This window comes from Marmota marmota, unplaced genomic scaffold, assembly GCF_001458135.2.
Source record: "Marmota marmota marmota unplaced genomic scaffold, marMar, whole genome shotgun sequence".
Classification (NCBI taxonomy): Eukaryota; Metazoa; Chordata; class Mammalia; order Rodentia; family Sciuridae; genus Marmota; species Marmota marmota.
In genome coordinates, this window is record NW_026000081.1 from 1966507 (window position 1) to 1984841 (window position 18335).

At 36.4% G+C, this 18335-nt stretch overlaps 1 protein-coding gene across 1 annotated transcript; it reads right to left on the reverse strand.

Moving 5' to 3' along the window:
• Window positions 1–8207: 8207 nt before the first annotated feature.
• Taf13 (TATA-box binding protein associated factor 13) lies at window positions 8208–17745 on the reverse strand. Its single transcript, XM_015505114.2, has 4 exons — window positions 17624–17745; window positions 16685–16763; window positions 12549–12646; window positions 8208–9441 (listed from the first exon to the last, which is right to left on the reverse strand). The coding sequence occupies exons 1-4, from the start codon at window positions 17648–17650 to the stop codon at window positions 9271–9273; spliced, it is 375 nt and encodes a 124-aa protein (XP_015360600.1). The 5' UTR covers window positions 17651–17745; the 3' UTR covers window positions 8208–9270.
• Between the last annotated feature and the right edge of the window lie 590 nt (window positions 17746–18335).

Genomic DNA, 18335 nt, shown 5'->3' on the forward strand with positions numbered 1-18335 from the left:
GGAGGTTGGGTCCAGGGGGCGGGGCTGGCCTGGAGGGCGCGCTCCAGCCGGCTTGGGGATTGCAGGAGAGGCCAGTATCTCGGGCACAGACCCATAGCTGGCGGGTGACCCTGTGTCCCGAAATAGCGAGGACAGGGTTATCATTTCCAAATAGAGATGTCTTCTGCGCCCAAGGATTGACTCTTACTACTTCTGCCGGATAATTTATTAATAAAAGCAATAAACAAGTCTTACCTCCTCTACTTCTCTGCTTTTCCAGGTTCCACTTCCTCGCTGAAAACTTTAGTAGCTTATTTGTCCCCTTCCTGGTTTCTCATTTTGTGAAACTGATCTGCCTTGAAGCAGTTTTCAGTTAAATGTGTTCATCATTTTTGCCTATGCCTTTATTCTCACTCCGTAAGTGCAGTGATATTCCACAAATATATGTGATGCTCAATCGAGCTGAATCAAATATTCAGGGAGTATAACCACATAGAACCACATCCAAAGGCATCAACATGGTAAGAACCTGATTTTCTGGTATTGGATTGGGTTTGGCATCCATTAAGCACCAAATGAAGTGCTTTGCCTATGTTCTCATTTAAGCCTCACAATCTCCCTTAAGACACTTACTAAATAATTCCCATATCAGAGATTAAGGAAAATAAATTGCCCAAGGTCACACAACTAATACACAGCAAGTCAGGATTTTAACCATTCTGATTCTTAAAATCATTTTCTTCCCACTCTACTTCACTGTATCAACTGGAAATCTTAGCTTTAAGAAAACAAATCTGTTTTAAATTTATGGGTTCTTCATCTCACTTTAACAATTCCTCTTTTTTGTTTTAGTTGTCTCTTTAAAGTTCCTCATGACATAAATTTTGTTGAGTAAATCCTCTTTAACATATTTTCTCCTATGTATTTTATATAAATTGGTAATTGAATCTAAAGACTTGATTGCGTTCAGGTTCTTTTGGGGGGTATAGACTACCGTATAAGATGGAGTCTTCCATTAGGAGGCATGTGGTGGCTGTTTGTTTCTTCCTATAATTTACCAACTACTAAAGATATGTGTGATTTTTAAAAATCAGTTATTATTATAGATACACTGTCCAGTATGATAGCCACTAGCTCTTGTGGCTATTGAACATTTGATATGTATCTAATCTGAATCCAGATGTGCTGTAAATATAAAAATACATGTTATGTTTCAAGTACTTAGTACAAAACAGAAGAATGTAAAATTTCAGTAATTTGTTTATAAAGATTACATTTTCAATGATAATAGTTTGGACACATAGGATTAAATAAAACAATTTTTAGGGGCTGTGGCTGTGGCTTAGTGGCAGAGCACTTGCCTAACATGTGTGAGGCACCGAGTTTGATCCTTAGCACCACATAAAATTAAACAAATAGAATAAAGGCATCTACAACTGCAAAAATTTTTTTTAATTTTAATTAATAAAAATAAATAAATCCTGGGCTGGAGTTGTGGCTCAATGGTAGAGCATTTGCTTAGCACGTGTGAGGCACTGGGTTTGATCCTCAGCACCACATTAAAAAAATAAATGAATAAAATAAAGTTTAAAAAAACTTAAAAAAAAAAAAGAAAATCTTATTCTGATGAGGTAGGGAAGGTTAGAGATCTTGTTTATACCCCTTACACTCTAGGACATAGTGTTATATACATCCAATTTTTTAATAAATAATAATCAGCCTTATAAGAAGCAAATATATATCCTTTATATTTGGGGGTGGGGGTGGGTAAAAGGTAGGAAGGGAAGGAAACAGACACTGAAATATAGGACTTCTGGTACACTGTATCACTTGTACACTGACAAATGCATGGACTGTGTATTTGCTTCCTAATGTAACATCAAGTTTTACTCTACAACCTTAATAGCTAGCTGTTAGCCTACATATCACCTTTCCTTCTATACTCAGCCACACTGGTTAAGAATAGATCTTGTCTTTCACTCTAGTTGCTGCAATAGCAGCAAATTGTTCAGAAAGGACAAGGCTTTCTTAGATGAACTGTCCTTAGATCCCAAGGTACTGTCCCAATCATTCACCAAATATTTGCCAAATGCCTATGCTAGGTCAGAAACTAGGTTGAGTACCATTTAGAAATGCAGGTTCTAACATAACAGAATGATTCATGGTGCCTGTAACTTAAATGCCTGTAGGTTAAGGTGGACCCCTTTCATTAGGACTCTCAAGTGACATTTCTAAAAAAGGGAATTGAAAGTTCTGGTTTTCCCAAAATAGTAGAAAGAAATCCAAGCTAGGAAATCTTCCCTTGAGTTCAGGGGCGTTCACTGAGGATAAGAAACTTGCTTTTAAAAAATCCACTCTTGGGGCTGGGGATGTGGCTCAAGTGGTAGTGCGCTCGCCTGGCATGCATGCGTCCCAGTTTGAACCTCAGCCCCACATACAAACAAAGATGTTGTGTCCGCTGAAAACTAAAAAAATAAAATATTTAAAAAATTATCTCTCTCTTTAAAAAAAAAAAAGAAAGAAATACTTCTTTATGAAAACATTCTCTGTCCTATCACCTGACTTAGACTTTCCTTTCTCCTTTTAAAAAAACAAAAAATCCACTCTCATTACTAAAACTTACACATATCAATGAATTTTGTGCTTCAGAGCCAGTAATGTCCTGGATTTGGGGGAAAAAAAAGTACCTCCCCTACTATTTCTCGTTAATAGATTAAATGATAATGAAGTAGAATTACCTGTGTCTACCAGGGCTTCTATCTGGATTTCTAGACAAAGCATAAATTATACATTGGTGATTAAACCTGGTAGAGAAAAACACATTCTTGTCTCAACATAAAAGAGATGTTTTTATCTATGTCAAATAAATATCTGACACATAAATAAAGTGTTTTGTTTTGCAAAAAAAAAATCTCATTTTAATCAAGTCATTGAAATGTTCTAAATTCACAAAAGGAAAATTAAATGTTAGAAATCTTTATATAAATGTATATCTTTAAAATAGATGTTTTACAATAGGTTAATAATTTCTAGTAACATGTTTGAGAGCATTAGTAGAACTTGCTATGAAGATGAAAGAAATTCACCAAAATGAATTCAGATAGGTGTCTTATAGTAAATTCATATGCTCTTAGCCAGATGTGGTGGCCCATGGCTGAGGAAGGAGGATCACAAGTTTCAGGACAGCCTGGATGACTTAGTGAGACTCTGTCTTGAAATAAAAAAATAAAAATGGTTGGTGATGAAGCTCAGTGCCCTGAGTTCAACTTCCATATCAAAAGCAAAAGTTTACATTCCCCCAAAACTAAAAAAAAAAAAAAAATCCCATTTCAGAAAATTTAAGCATAGTATTAGCATTTTACAGATTAGTCAGTAAGTACACTCTTTCCTAAAAAACTTCAGTTCTCTGTAATAGTCATGCAAAGGCAAACAGCAAATGATATGTTAGCAACGGTTCTTCCTAGCTTAAAAACATACATATTCAGGATATAGCTCTCTATGCTTGCCTAGCACATGTGAAACTCTTTGAGTTCCACCCCCAGCACCACAAACAAAAAAACACCCAAATATTTAGGGGCTGTTTACCAGACTTTCTGTGCAAATAGTGAAATAGAAATACCAGTACTACAAACAACATGCAGGATTTTGTAAAAAAGTTCAATTTAGGGGCTGGGTTGTGGCTCAGGGTAGAGCACTTGCCTAGCACGTGCAAGATGCTGGGTTCGATTATCAGCACCACATAAAAAATAAATAAAAGTATTGTGTCCAGCTACAACTAAAAAAAAAAAAAATTAAAATAAGTTCAATTTAAAATGCCAACCAATCTATTAGTAACATATAAGAAATATACTTTTCGGGGCTGGGGATGTGGCTCAAGCGGTAGCGCGCTCGCCTGGCATGTATGCGGCCCAGGTTCGATCCTCAGCACCACATACAAAGATGTTGTGTCCGCCAAAAACTAAAAAATAAATATTAAAATTCTCTCTCTCTCTCTTTAAAAAAAATAATAAAAAAATAAAAAAGCTAATCTTATTTAAAAAAGAAATATTCTTACTTCTATAACTTCATAATTCCATTTTTCCAGATACCATATGGAAAATTATATCTGGGCTATGCCTTAAATACAATAGATGACTAATAAGTACTTATCTGATACTATGTACCAAAACTTTCACCTCCATCCTATTCCATAATTTAAGTTTGAATAGCTCATGTAGTAATTTACTAGGACCTAGGAAATGAAGCAACCTTCAATAACACAGCTAACATTCTGCTCACAGATCATCCATTCATACCTTTAGTCTCTTCTGTGGTAAGAAGAAAAGCATGAGGCCTAGATAATTGGTAATGTTTGCGGATACAAGCAGAGCTTCAAAAAGTTCTTGATTTTTTTTTTTTTTTTAAAGAGAGAGTGAGAGAGGAGAGAGAGAGAGGGAGAGAATTTTTTAATATTTATTTTTTAGTTATCGGCGGATACAACATCTTTGTTTTGTATGTGGTGCTGAGGATCGAACCCAGGCCGCACGGATGCCAGGCAAGCGCGCTACCACTTGAGCCACATCCCCAGCCCAAGTTCTTGATTTTTGGGAACAATATTTAGTGTTGTCAGCTATTATGAGCAACTGAGTTTTCCCCATAGAACTAGGATGGAAAATTGCCCTTTTTGAATAACCTTTGAGATCAAAGTTCAAATGAACCGGAGATATGTAAAGTCACTTTAAAGTGACAACTGGGCATGGTAGTGAACACTTGTAGACTTAAGAGACTCAGGAGGCTGAGACAAGAAGGTAAGTTCAAAGCCAGGCTCAGCAACTTAGGGAAACCCTAAGCAACTCAGCAAGACCCAGACTCAAAATAAAAAATAAAAAGGGCTGGGGATGTGGCTCAGGGTTAAGCACTCCTGGGCTAAATCTGGATGCTAAAAAATAAAAGTAAATAAAGTGACAAACAGAGAAAATACTTGGATGGGGATTAACAATGGTCGTGAAAATTCAAAAGTTTCCAGGGTCAATAACAAGACAATACTAAAGGTGGCTCCCTGGGCAACCCACCTTCTGTGTTACTCAGGCCCAGGTGATTTTCTGTTAACCCTATTCTATGTCACCTGGCACTCTAGATAATGAGGGGAATTACATAAATGCATTATGATTCACCCTCATAATTCTGTTTCAGGCCAGGTGCAGTGGTGCATACCTGTATTCCCAGAGACTCAGGAGGCTGAGGTAGAAGGATTGAAAATTCGAGGCCAGCTTGGGCAATTAAGCTATCTCAAAAAAAAAAAAGACTGGGAATATAGTTCAGTGACAAAGCACCCTTGTGTTCAATCCCCAGTACAGGGGGAAAAGAAAATTCTGTTTCAGTTTCCTACATGTGTCTGCCTAGAGAAGAAAAGAATGCACTGGTCACATTGTTTAAGTTTTATTTATTTCTGTAAATTGATATCCATTTTCTTACATTGGTCTCATAAGCTTGGTTTCTATGAACCCATTCCAGGAGAGATGTGTTCTCCATTTGCTGATGAAATCAGTTTCTGGACCTGCAATGCTGCAAATCAAACTCTGGAGAGTACGTTCATCCAAGTAATGCCTCCTGAGGTCAAATGGCCAAATGACTTTCCAGGTATCACCCTTCTCCACTGATGAAAGGACGTGAAAGCTATTTTTTCTCTCATTGTAAAATTTCTACACTTAGAATTAATGTTATAATTTTTACCCAAGAACACCAACTTAGAATAAAATCAACAATTTCAAGTGCAATCATAGATAATATTAGGCTCTCTGCTTAAGCAGCAAATAAACATGCTAAAATATAAAGGTATTTTTAAAAGAGCTTCACTTAAAACAAAGTGGGGAAGGAATTATAACAGATTTTTACAAATGCAGACATAGGAAACAAATATAGTTAGTGATATCATGTTTAAATCTTATTTCATAACAACTGTGGTAGGCAGAATAATAGCATCTCAAAAGACAACCACATCCTAATCCCCAGAACCTGTGTGAATGAATATATTACTTGATGTAAAAGACATTTTGCTGGTGTGATTAAGTTAAGAACCTTGAAATGAGGAGAGTACCTTGAGTTATCCCAGGTGGGTCCAAAATTACAAAGAATCCTTCCCATCTGGCTTCAGAGTAGGCGTGACCACAGAAGAGTCAGAGATGTATCACTGCTAGGTTTGAAGAGCAAAGAAGGGGACCATGAGCTAAGAAATAAAGTCTCTAGAAGCTGGAAAAGGCAAGTAAACAGGTTCTTTTCTAGAATATCCAGAAAGGAAGATAACCCTGTCGGTTCCTTGATCTAAGGATAGGGGCCAGGGTCAGACTTCTGATCTAGAAAACTGGTAATATAATAAGTTTGTAATAAATGAGCAGTGATTTGTTACAGTAGCTAGAGAAAGCTAATATACAAACTCAAAAAAGCTATGTTGAGACAAATCAGGAAGATTTAAACATATATTGGGCATTAGGGGTAGAATATTAAAGAATTAATAATAATAGCATAAAATACTATTTGGTTACCCTTTTAAACTTTTATCTGTTAGAAATACATGCTGAAGAATTTACAGATGAAATAATACATCTGGGGTTTGCTTTTAATATTTGGCAAAAAATTTTTGGTTGTTGAAGCTGGAGGTTCATTATTATGTATATGCTTGAGATTTTCCAACGTTTTTTTTTTTTTTCTTTTTTTTTCAGTGAGTTAACTTAGGAGAACACCTGTATACTGTAGGTCAGCACTGTCCAAAAGAATTTTCTGTGATAATGAAAATGTTCTGTATCACCTCTGTCCAGTGCAGTAGTCACTGACCTTGGGGTTATTGAGTACTTGAAATATACCAAGTGCAACTGAGAAACTGAGTTTTATTTAACTTTAATTAGGCTTAAGGAGCTACATATGGCTACTGTCTACCATATTACACATTACAGCCCTAGATAATGGAAGACAGCCATGCTGCCTTCCTTCCAGAATTCAAAATTAACAAGTTCATCAATCAAATCACTGAACATTTGGTATTTTTCTGTCCAGCCCCCCTGTCCCCTTTATGCTAATTACCAATATCCAGCTCCCACACCTACCCCAAGCCCTTTTTCACCACAGAAGTAAGGCTTGAGATCCAAGCTTTGGTACAACTTCTTGGACAGAATAATTTAGCCAAGAAAAATGACTAGAGTTGGGATGATCATAATCCTTGCTTGGAACTTTCTGTATTAGGAACAGCTTCCTCAATCTGGAGTTGTAAGAATGGAACCCTAGAACTGCTAGCCATCATGTTCCTAGACCACAGAGAGAATAAAACCAAAATTAGGATAAAAAATGGACAGAGCCGGACAAGGTGGCATATGCCGATAATCTCAACAGCTCGAGGCTGAGGCAGAAGAATCACAAGTTCAAAGCCAGCCTCAGCAATGGCAAGGCATTAAGCAACTCAGTGAGACCCTGTCTCTAAATAAAATACAAATTAAGGCTGGGGATATGGCTCAGTGGTCGAGTGTCCCTGAGTCCAATCCCCAATATCAAAAAATAAATAAGGGGGCTGGGGATGTGGCTCAAGCGGTAGCGCGCTCGCCTGGCATGCGTGCGGCCCGGGTTCGATCCTCAGCACCACATACAGACAAAGATGTTGTGCCCGCCGATAACTAAAAAAAAAAACATTAATAAATAAATATTAAAAAAAATAATAATAAAAAAATAAATAAGTAAAAATAAAATGAGGAGACTATCTTAATTATCCTTAAGTACTTAGATCCAGTAAATCCTGAAGTCATTTCCATCCCTTCTTTCCTATGTTTCAGCTATGTAAGCCAATAAATTCCTTTTTTGCAATCTTTAAAAGTCTTACTTTTAAGGATCATTAACGGAATAGTAAGGCACTCAAAATTATTAGAGATATGATCTAATGCAGTGTATATATAGTATCCCTCTACACAAAGTAAATACAGCTAAGGACACTCCAGTAGTGCTGGTTGCTACCACTTCCTTCTTAAGGGTGGAGCAGGCCCTATTAGCAAAAATAGTAATGTAAGAATAGCTTATTATTCCATTCCTATTATTTATAGCTTAGACTGGGAAAGCTTTTCAGGTGTGCACTGAAGACCAGTATAAACTGTGATATATTTATTATAAAAAGATAGAAATTATTGAGCTAGAATTATCATATTACCAATAATAAACATAATATCCTGGGGATAAAAAGATTATAAATCACAGGCAAAATCAAACATTAATCTGTTTAATTTTTTATACTTTATTCCTTGTATCAATAGATTAAGAAAGTAAAATTTTCCCAGGTACCGATTTATAGATACTATTTTTAAGTAGAATCAAAAAGCTCAGTTTCACAAACAGTAACATTCAGTGATCTCTTTAAATGCAATTTTAATCCTTATTTTAAGCTAAGGGCAATAATTTAATGCAGTAAGCTAAATTCACACAAAACCTGTATACTGTGAACTACAAAAGTGGTTTTTGTAGCTACATACAGTTTTAGTCAACTACACATTTCCACAAGTACTTACAAATATGTTAAAAAAACACTACCCCAAATGCTTATCCTACCATTAGCTCATTAAACATTGCCATTCCTGCTCCTGAAAGTAGATGATTGGGAAAATGAGTTCTAAAACTTAAAAAGTAACTTTAAGTCCAAAAGGTTTTAAATCAAAAAAGTCTTTCAACATGGAAGCATCAACATGAAACTTTTAAGTTTCTAAAAAAATTAAAATAAAAAAATCACTCTTTAGAAAATATTAAAACAAATTATCATTTAAGACACATAAACATTCTTACAAAAAACTTGTAGTTTCAAATATCATCTCCTTAAAAGAAAACCAGTTCACTATCTTTAATAACATCTCAGATCACTGTTGTCTAAAAACTTCAGAATATGTAAGGCATATGTCTCAGCTGTCATAGTCAAAATGACACTTAGATTTCACATATTAAACAGCTATAGTATAGCTTATAATGGCACAAATATACCTAACACATAAATACTACTTCATCCTTTAGATAGTCAAAAGTCAGAAGGAACTGCATAATTTGTAAGGTACTTTAACTTACGTGTAGTCATTAAACTCAGTAAGTAATTCAAGTATAGTCATGTAAAGGCAGGCAATTAAAGGCTCAAGGATCACTCTAAAATCAAAGACATGAAAATAAAGGCTGAAAACTTTGTTTCTCCATCTTTCATTTACATGCCTAGATATTAGGACATTACTGAACAAAATACACAATTATTATATATGATTTCCACAGAATATAATGAAATTTCATGAAGTACAAAAATTATCAAGATCCGTAGTTTGCTTCATCAAATGCTTTTCTAGCTCGTTTCAATTCTTCATTCATGGTAAGCAAGTCTTTAACCCTAGCAAACTTCCTTGGGTCCTTTCGAATCAAGAAGACGATATCTTCAACTTGTACTCGACCTTGTCTTCCAATTGACATTGCCTTGTGAGTCTATTACAAAGAAACATATTAAATTCAAAAATTTTAAATCTAATATTTTGTTGTTTCAATTTGTATTTACTGATTGCTGGAGAGGTTGAAAAATTCTAATTACTATGGCTATTCATTTGTGAATTGTCTTTCTATTCATCCCCCCCATCTTTTTTTTTGTGTGTGTGGTGCTGGGGATTGAATCCAGGGCCTTGTGCATGCAAGGGAAACACTCTACCAAAAGAGCTATATATCCCAGCCCTCTATTCATTCCTTTTGTTAATTTATTACTGGGTAATTGGCAATATTTCTCTTTATGCTCCGCAGGTTCGTTCTTTATTTTTTTTTTTTTTTAATTAAGGACAGTAAATCTACCAAAGTTATTAATATTCCCTTTTTGTTGTTTTTCCATTGTGGTGCTAGCAATTGAACCTAGGGTCTCACACATGCTAAACATACCCACTGAACTAACTTCAGCTTCGTATATGTAGTTTTTGTTTTCATTGTATAAAATCATTTCCTAATTTCTTTGTAACCACCATTTATGCTTGAGTCCTCCTCCATTTTGATAGCCAATAAATATTGGTGGGATTTCTTAAAATCAAATAAACCTCATCCCTATCATTATATACTCATTCTGTACAAAAACAAAGGTTAATCACAGCATTACTTTTTTTTTTGGTAGCAGGGATTGAATCATGGGGTGCTTAATCACTGAGTCACCTTCCTAGCCCTTTAAAAATTTTTACTTATTTATTTATTTTTGGTACCAGGGATTAAACCCAGAGGTGCTCAAACTCTGAACCACATACCCAGACCTTTTTATTTTGAGACAGGGTCTCACTGGGTTGCTTACAATTCTCACTAAGTTGCAGAGGCTGACTTTGAACCTGCAATCCTGCCTCAGCCTCCTGAGCTGCTTTGAACTTGCAATCCTGTTGCATCAGGCTTCCAAATTCCTGGGATTATAGGCATGCACCACCACTCCTGGCTCATAGCATTACTTCTGATGACTAGAAATGGAAATAAGAAAGCTAGGCTTGATGGCACACACCTGTAATCCCAGCAGCTCCGGAGGCTGAGGCAGGAAGATTGTGAATTCAAAGCCAGGCTCAGGAAAAGTGAGGCTCTAAGCAACTCAGTGATACCCTGTCTCTAAATAAAATACAAAATAAGGCTGGGGATGTGGCTCAGTGATTGAGTGACCCTGAGTTCAATCCCCAGTACCTGGCCCCCACCTCCCCAAAAAAACCTGAGGCAGGAGGATCACAAGTTCAAGGACAGTCTTAGCAACTTAGACTGTCTCAAAATTAAAAAAAAAAAATTTAATTATTTTAAAGGCTAGGGATGGAGTTCAGTGATAAAAGCACCCTGTAGCACATACACAAACACACACACACACAAAAAAAAAAAAAAAAGAGAGAGAAACTAAATTTTACTAATAGGCACTGAGTATATTCAATTAGTAGAGTAATTAAAAATATGATGGAATATTATGTAATGACAAGGGGAAAGTCATTGCATAATTGTTCTAGACTTACCTAACGGAAAAAGCTGGTTCTAAGACTGTACATACCATACGATTCCAATTTTATAAAAAGCTTCAAAATACATACAAAAAGGTAAAATGATAATCACCAAAATGTCAGAACTAGTTGTCTCTAGGGAGAAGACTTACAGGTTTTAATTTTCTTCTTGTGCTTTAATACATTCAAAATCATACTTGTTATTAATTACCTTTATAGATAGAAAAAAGTTCTTTTTAATGCATACTATTTGTGGGGTAGAGGGGAGATAGATATGGTGCAGGACCTTAAGCATTTTAGGCAAGTGCTTAGCCAGTGAGTTATATACCCAGACCTAAGTAATTTTAATTCTATTCTGTAGCAAGAAAATAATCCAAAACACAGCCATACTCAGTAATACCATCCCTGAGAATGTATTCCAAAAGATGGGGCAGACAGAGAATTGATCATTCAAAATGTTAGTTTCAGGAATGGGGATTTTGTTCAGTGGTAAACAGTTTTCCTAGCAAGCACAAGGCCCTGTTCAATCCCTAGCACAGGAAAAAAAAATTTTTTTTTTTTTTTTAGAGTGGGTGATGTACCAGGGATTGAACTTAGGGGCACTGGACCACTGAGCCACATCCCTAGCCCTATTTTGTATTTTATTAGAGACAGGGTCTCACTGAGTTGCTTAGTGCCTCGCTAAATTGCTGAGGCTGGCTTTTAACTCAAAATCCTCCTGCCTCTGTCTTCTGAGTCCCTGGGATTACAGGCATGTACCATCACACCCAGCCCAGAAAACTTTTTAAAAAGGTCAACCAGTCAGTTAAAAAGAAAACTTATAAATAACCTTTACAATAAGAGAATGGTTAAATAAATTAGAAAACAGGGCTGGGGATGTGGCTCAAGCGGTAGCGTGCTCGCCTGGCATGTGTGCGGCCCGGGTTCGATCCTCAGCACCACATACAAACAAAGATGTTGTGTCCGCCGAAAACTAAAAAATAAATATTAAAAATTCTCTCTCTCTCTCTCTTTAAAAAAAAAAAATAAATAAAAAAAATTAGAAAACAATTCAAATAAATTTTATGTAGCTACTAAAGTAATTATTAAAACACAAAAAAATATGTATTACAAAATTTAGAGAACAAAAAATATTACCAAGCTCACTACAGTAAAAAACATTATATATCTTTATTTTTATTTATTTTTAATTTGTTGTTTTTGTTTGGAGTGGGCATCCAGACAGGAACTATAAATTAGTATTTAAATAAACAGTAGAAAAGGCAATAAAAAAGATTATGTTGAATAATGAGATATATAATGGGCAATATTTTTATTTTATTCAAGGGGTTTTATGTCTTTATAAATAAAATTCAGGAGGAGGGCATGGAATATATTTATTTAATCTCCATCCATAATGATAATTAGAAACCAATAACTTTTGCAAAACAGGCACTCAATGGATAGTTTGTTTCAAAAGGATGCCATAAGTTTTAGATTTTCAAAAACACTTAGAATTTTAAACCTATTCTTCAATTAGCTCAGACTAGTTACAAAAACAAAACAAAACCAAACAAAAATTGCCAAAAACCTCTTAAAAGATCAGTTATAAAAGAATCTTACCATTTCAGTGATGAACTCTATGACAAGATCTTCAAGAATATCCACTGACTCAGTGTAAGGATTCTGGTCATCCCCAAACCCATACATCATACATCGTACTGCGAAAGAATAATAATTTTTATTTACTTGACAATTTCGCCAATACTTTTTCATATCAACTAGAAGTGAACAAAATTATACAAAATATTGGTCTAAAAACATATTTACACTGTATCTGTTGTCTCCATGTATGGATTTTGGTGTAAAAGATTTGACCATAAACTGGGAATGGTGGTGCATGCCTGTAATCCCTGCGGTTTAGGAGACCGAAGCAGGAGAATTGCAAATCCAAAGCCAGCCTAGGCCCCAAGCAACCTGGCATGACCCTGTTTCTAAATAAAATATAAAAAGGGCTGAGGATGTGGCTCAGTGGTTAAGCAACCCTACGTTCAATCCCCCATACCAAAAAAAAAAAAAAAGATTTTACCAGTTTCATCACCATAATCTCCAACAAAACTCTGGCTCCCATTCCTTCCTTAAACCACTACTAATGTGTACATTCTTTCCCTAATCTCTATCATCTACTCACCAGCGACCCCCAGAATGTCTCTAGGTGGGACACTCTATGGTAGGCACAGGACAGCAATGGCTTAGTATTTTCTAGAAGTGTTTTCTGTGTGTGGGTGAGGCAGTGGAGCACTGGAAAAGACATAAGAATCTTTTCTGATATTACCATAGGGGAAAGAACATGACAGAAAATACTCCAATTACCTTCTTATGGAAAGAAACAGGGTAATTAAAAGGAGAAGGCAGAGGGCTTCTACAAAGAATCCTGACATTTTATTTCCTAGATCAACACAACTGTCAGCAAAGCCCTTTCAGGAGTCATCTGAAGAAACTACAGAACATGCAAAAGAGAAGGAAAATCTAATGCAGAGTAATAAAAATAACTGCTAATAGCTAAAACGTATATAGCCCTTACTATATGCCAGGTACTTAAGGCTTTTATATATATAACACATCTAATCCTCACAATAATCATTTGATGTATATACTATTATTATATCCTATCTATGGATGAGAAAACTGAGACACCGAGCTAAGTGACTTACCCGAAGTCACACAGCTAGTAAGAGATATAGCCTAAATCTGAACCTAGCTGATCAGGTTTCAGAGTCACTAATCTGACCCACAACAGTTCTATGCATCACAGTTTAGGACCAATGCGATTCATGCACATTTTTAACCTATATAGTCTATAAATCCCAACTAGTTCACAGACAAAGCTTCAAGAAGTCCTTGAATCTCCCTTGAAATCGTTCAGAAAAAAATTTTTTTTAAAGAGAGAGAGAGAGAATTTTTTAATATTTATTTTTTAGTTCTCGGTGGACACAACATCCCTGTTTTGTATGTGGTGCTGAGGATCGAACCTGGGCCGCATGCATGCCAGGAGAGCACGCTACCGCTTGAGCCACATCCCCGGACCCCAGAAAAATTTTAACACCTGAATTTTTTAAACATTTTTCTGAGAAGAATTATAACACCAGATTCTCAAAGAGGAATGTAAATGCTGTCAAATGCTGGAAATATATCTTAATCTGAGTGGTGATTCCAAGGATATACATGTAAAATTCATCAGACAGCTCACTAAGGACTTATACAACTGTTGATAAATTTTACTTTTTTTTTTAAAGGAACACTGAAAACACTTCTAAATGAAGGAATAAGTACAAATAATTACTATTTAGGAGAAGCAAAAACTAGTAGAAATAAAAAGAGAAGAAAGCAGGCCCAGGGAAGAAATGAAAGGGGTGACTTAAAAGCTAGCTCAGGATAGAGGTATCATAGCATTTACACTAACAAGGTCCTTGAGTTCCTTTGAGCCACAGGAGCCAAGATTTTCTCTCTCTCTTTTTGGATTCTGTAATATTTTTTTGCCTTTTTTTTCAAATGATAATTTTAGACTTACAGATGATCTGTAAAAATAGTACAGAGCTCCCATATGCCCTATATCTGGCTTCCTTTTATCATAACATCTTATATAAACATATTTATCAAAACTAAGTACAAGTACAAACATTATTCAAATTGTACCAGTTTTCTACTAATGTCCTTCTTCCCAGGCTTTTTTTGCCTTTAGTGATCAGAATTGTACTCAGTGTCTTACACATGCATGGCAAATGCCCTACCACTGAGCTATAACCGCAGGTCATCAGTTCTAGGTTCCTATCAAAAATATACTCAGCTGTCATGCCTCCTTTGTTTTCTCTATTCAATCTGTGACAGCTCCTCAGCTTTTCCCTAACTTTCATGTCCTTGACACTTTTGAACAATACTGGTTAGTTATCTTGTAAAATGTCTCTCAATTTGGGTTGTCATTTTCTCATGATTAGAATGAAGTTACACACCATTTAATAGGACACCGAGATGATATGCCCTCACATCAGGGCTTTGTGATATCAATATAAATTACTGGTGATTGTTTTTTTTTTTCTTTAATATTTTGAGGAAGATACTTCATCACTATCTTTTTTTTGTACTGAAGATTGAACCCAGGGGTACTTTACCACTGAGCTACATCTCCATCCCCTCTTTCTGTTTTTTAAATATTATTTTAGGTTTTTGATGAACCTATTTTTTTTTTAATTTATTTTTATGCAGTGCTGAGAATCAAACCCGATGCCTCACACATGCTGGGCAAGAGCTCTACCACTGAGCTGTGACCCCAGTCCATCCTCACTCCTTTTTATTTTTTATTTAGAGACAGGGTCTCACTTAGAGCCTGGCTAAGTTGCTGAGGCTGGCCTTGAACCTGCCTTGGCCTTCAACTCCTGTCTCTGCCTTCCCATGTTGCTGGGATTACAAGCATGAGCCACTGCATCTGGCTATCACTAACACTTTGATGGGTAAAATTCTCCAGCAGGAAAACATATTTCACTGTGAAAGAGAAACCTAATAGGAAGTATACACATTTTGTTTGGTTAAAGGATATATAACGACATAAATGAATAGCAATGAATGCTTTGAAATTCTATGTTATACTAATAAGAAAAACATTTTAAAATTAGGGTTTAGGAAAACATTTTGGTCAGTAAGACATGTTAGATTCTGCTAACACAAAAAAAAAAGCTGTGAAGATTCCAGATTCTTATCACAAAGATACAGTGATCCAAGTAGAAACAAAGGTCTTCACTAACAACCAACTGTGCAAGAATCACACTGAGACGCTCTGGTATAGGGAGATTCCCTACATATGCTGACATAAGTTAAACCAGATATAAACTGAGTAATTAGCATCAGAGAGATGGAATAAGGAGTTGTCAGCTTTAAGTGAGAAATTGAGATATAGAAAATGATTTGAACGGTTAAAAAAAGAGCATTTGAGGGCTGGGGCTGTGGCTCAGTAGTAGGGTGCCCGCCGTGCACATGAGGCCCTGGGTTCGATCCTCAGCACCACATAAAAATAAATAAAGATATTGTGTCCATCTACAACTAAAGAAATGTTAAAAAAAAAAAAAGTATTTGAGAACTGCTCATGTCTAACGCAGCCTAATTAAACCAGATATTCATAAATCTGTATTGCTGCATCTCTCAATACTCAACCATAACTATACATTAAGGACCCAAGACCTGGAGATGGAAAGCACATTCTATGGTTTCTTTCAGGGGTTGGTCTACACCAACAGTAGCAGCAGTTCTCTTCTTGCTGCTGACAAAAAGGGTCAAATTTATCCACTGAGTGAGTAGGACATTATAATCTCTCAGTCACTGTAATGTCTCACACTGTTCAGCACCTTTCTGCCCTGTTTATTGCTTTTCTTTAAAATCCCAATTTTCAGCACCTGTTCCAGGTTACAGTCAAAGGAGTCCGAGTCCCTGCTTCTTCTCTTCAGAGGTAAGTTACATGAAAACTATGAAAGTATATTCTGCCCTGAATTAAAACACCACATTGCATCACTGTGTATGTGTGAGTATAAAAGTAATGGGGTTAGGATGGTTACTATATATAATTCAAAAGTTATTTAAACAGAATTTGAGACAGATCTGAGAATACTATTCTTAAAGGGAAACACATTCAGAACGATGAATCTACTTTGAAAGGATAGTTTCAAAGGTTTTCACGATTTGTAAAAAAATCATTGTTAAATACGACTTACATTCTTTAGAAAAAAGTCTCTTTCTTTTTCCCTGTCCACCTTCTGCACCTCCTCCAATTTCTTCATTTTCCTCTTCAAACTAGAAATTAAAATGCATACATAGTAATGTCAAAGACTGCATTGCATTTGATAGACAAGTAATTAGTATTTTCAACACTGATATCAGGCTAAAAAAATCTAAATCGGGCAGGAAAAAAAATCATGAAATCTTAGCACCGAAGGTACTTAAAAATGAGTCCAATTTCCAAGTTATGCAGAAATAGTCTCTACAATGCACCTAACAATCCTATTGCCTTTACATGTACGAGTTCTAACGAGTGTAGATTGTTAAATAACAGAAAATAAATCACTACACAGCGTTACTGTTAAAGATTTGATACTGAGTCAGTCTACTCCCTACAGTAAAACTAACGTTTACTAAGCACTTGCTTATACAGTGCTAAAACTTTCCTCAAGTAACCCTTATTTTATGAAAAGAAAACGATGCTCAAAGTTAAGTAATTTGCTCAGAAAAGAGAGAGAGAGAGAGAGAGAGAGAGAGAGAGAGAGAGAATATGAGATCTAGGCTTCCTGACTTCCAGTTCATTCTTTTTCCACTACTTCACAGTAAGTACAGTTTAGTTAGCAGTTTGACTGCCAGTTCATAATGAGTTTCAGCAAACAATAGCTGTGTCCTCTGATAATTCTCTAGTGTTTCAAAGGGTATCTGGCAGATCCAGACCAAAACCAAAGGGAAGGAACCACCCTTCTACTCTTCCTTCAAGTGTTGTCCCACGTACTAAAATGACAAATCCAATGAAAAGGGCAAGCAAAGCGAAGTCCCTGCATTCTCTCGGCTGAATTCGCTAAGGAAAACAGACTCGATTCTCAACTCTGCCTCTGCTAGGGAGCCTAAAGGAATGAGAAAAGCAGAACGTTGAGACCGAGGCGTTCACTCACGGTCGGGTCTTCTTCCTCATCTGCCATCCCACTAGCCCGCCAGCCCACAGCGCCTCCCGGGCTAGCTGCTGGCTGGTTTTACTATTTCCTCTACGTCATTTCCGGAGACGCGCGGGGCGGGGTGGCGCCAAATATGGTCTGCGCCTGCGCGATTAGGAGGAGTTTGTTCCCTAACGACCGCCTAGACAGTCCCCAGGGGAGGAGGGATGCTCTTTTGCGTCTAATCCCCAAGAAGTAATTTAAAACAGTGCAAAGAAAAGCGAGTGTGGACTACGAGTCTGAGGCAGGAGCATCTCAAGTTCGAGGCCAGCCTCAGCAATTTAGCGAGACCTTGTCTCAAAATAAAAATTAAAAAGGAATGGGGATGTGGTTCAGTGTTAAGCGCCCCTGGATTCCATCTCCAGTACCAAAACGAAAAAGAGTGGGGCTAAGCGGCGTGTATCTCGCTGTCACCCTACATTTGCCCCTGCACATTCTGCGCTTCCCGATTTGGAACTGCGAAGTTGTGCATCCTAGAAAGACCAATCTGCGGTCCTTGGTCTGAAATGTCAACAACTTTAACTTTCCTCCATTTATATCCAAACACTATTTACCGAGAGCATATTATGTTTACCTACTAGTACTCAAGAGGGATGTATTCCTAGACCAACAGGATTCAAAATTGGGAAGTGTTTGGGGTCGGAAAAATAATCGGAAAAATCATGGGCATTAT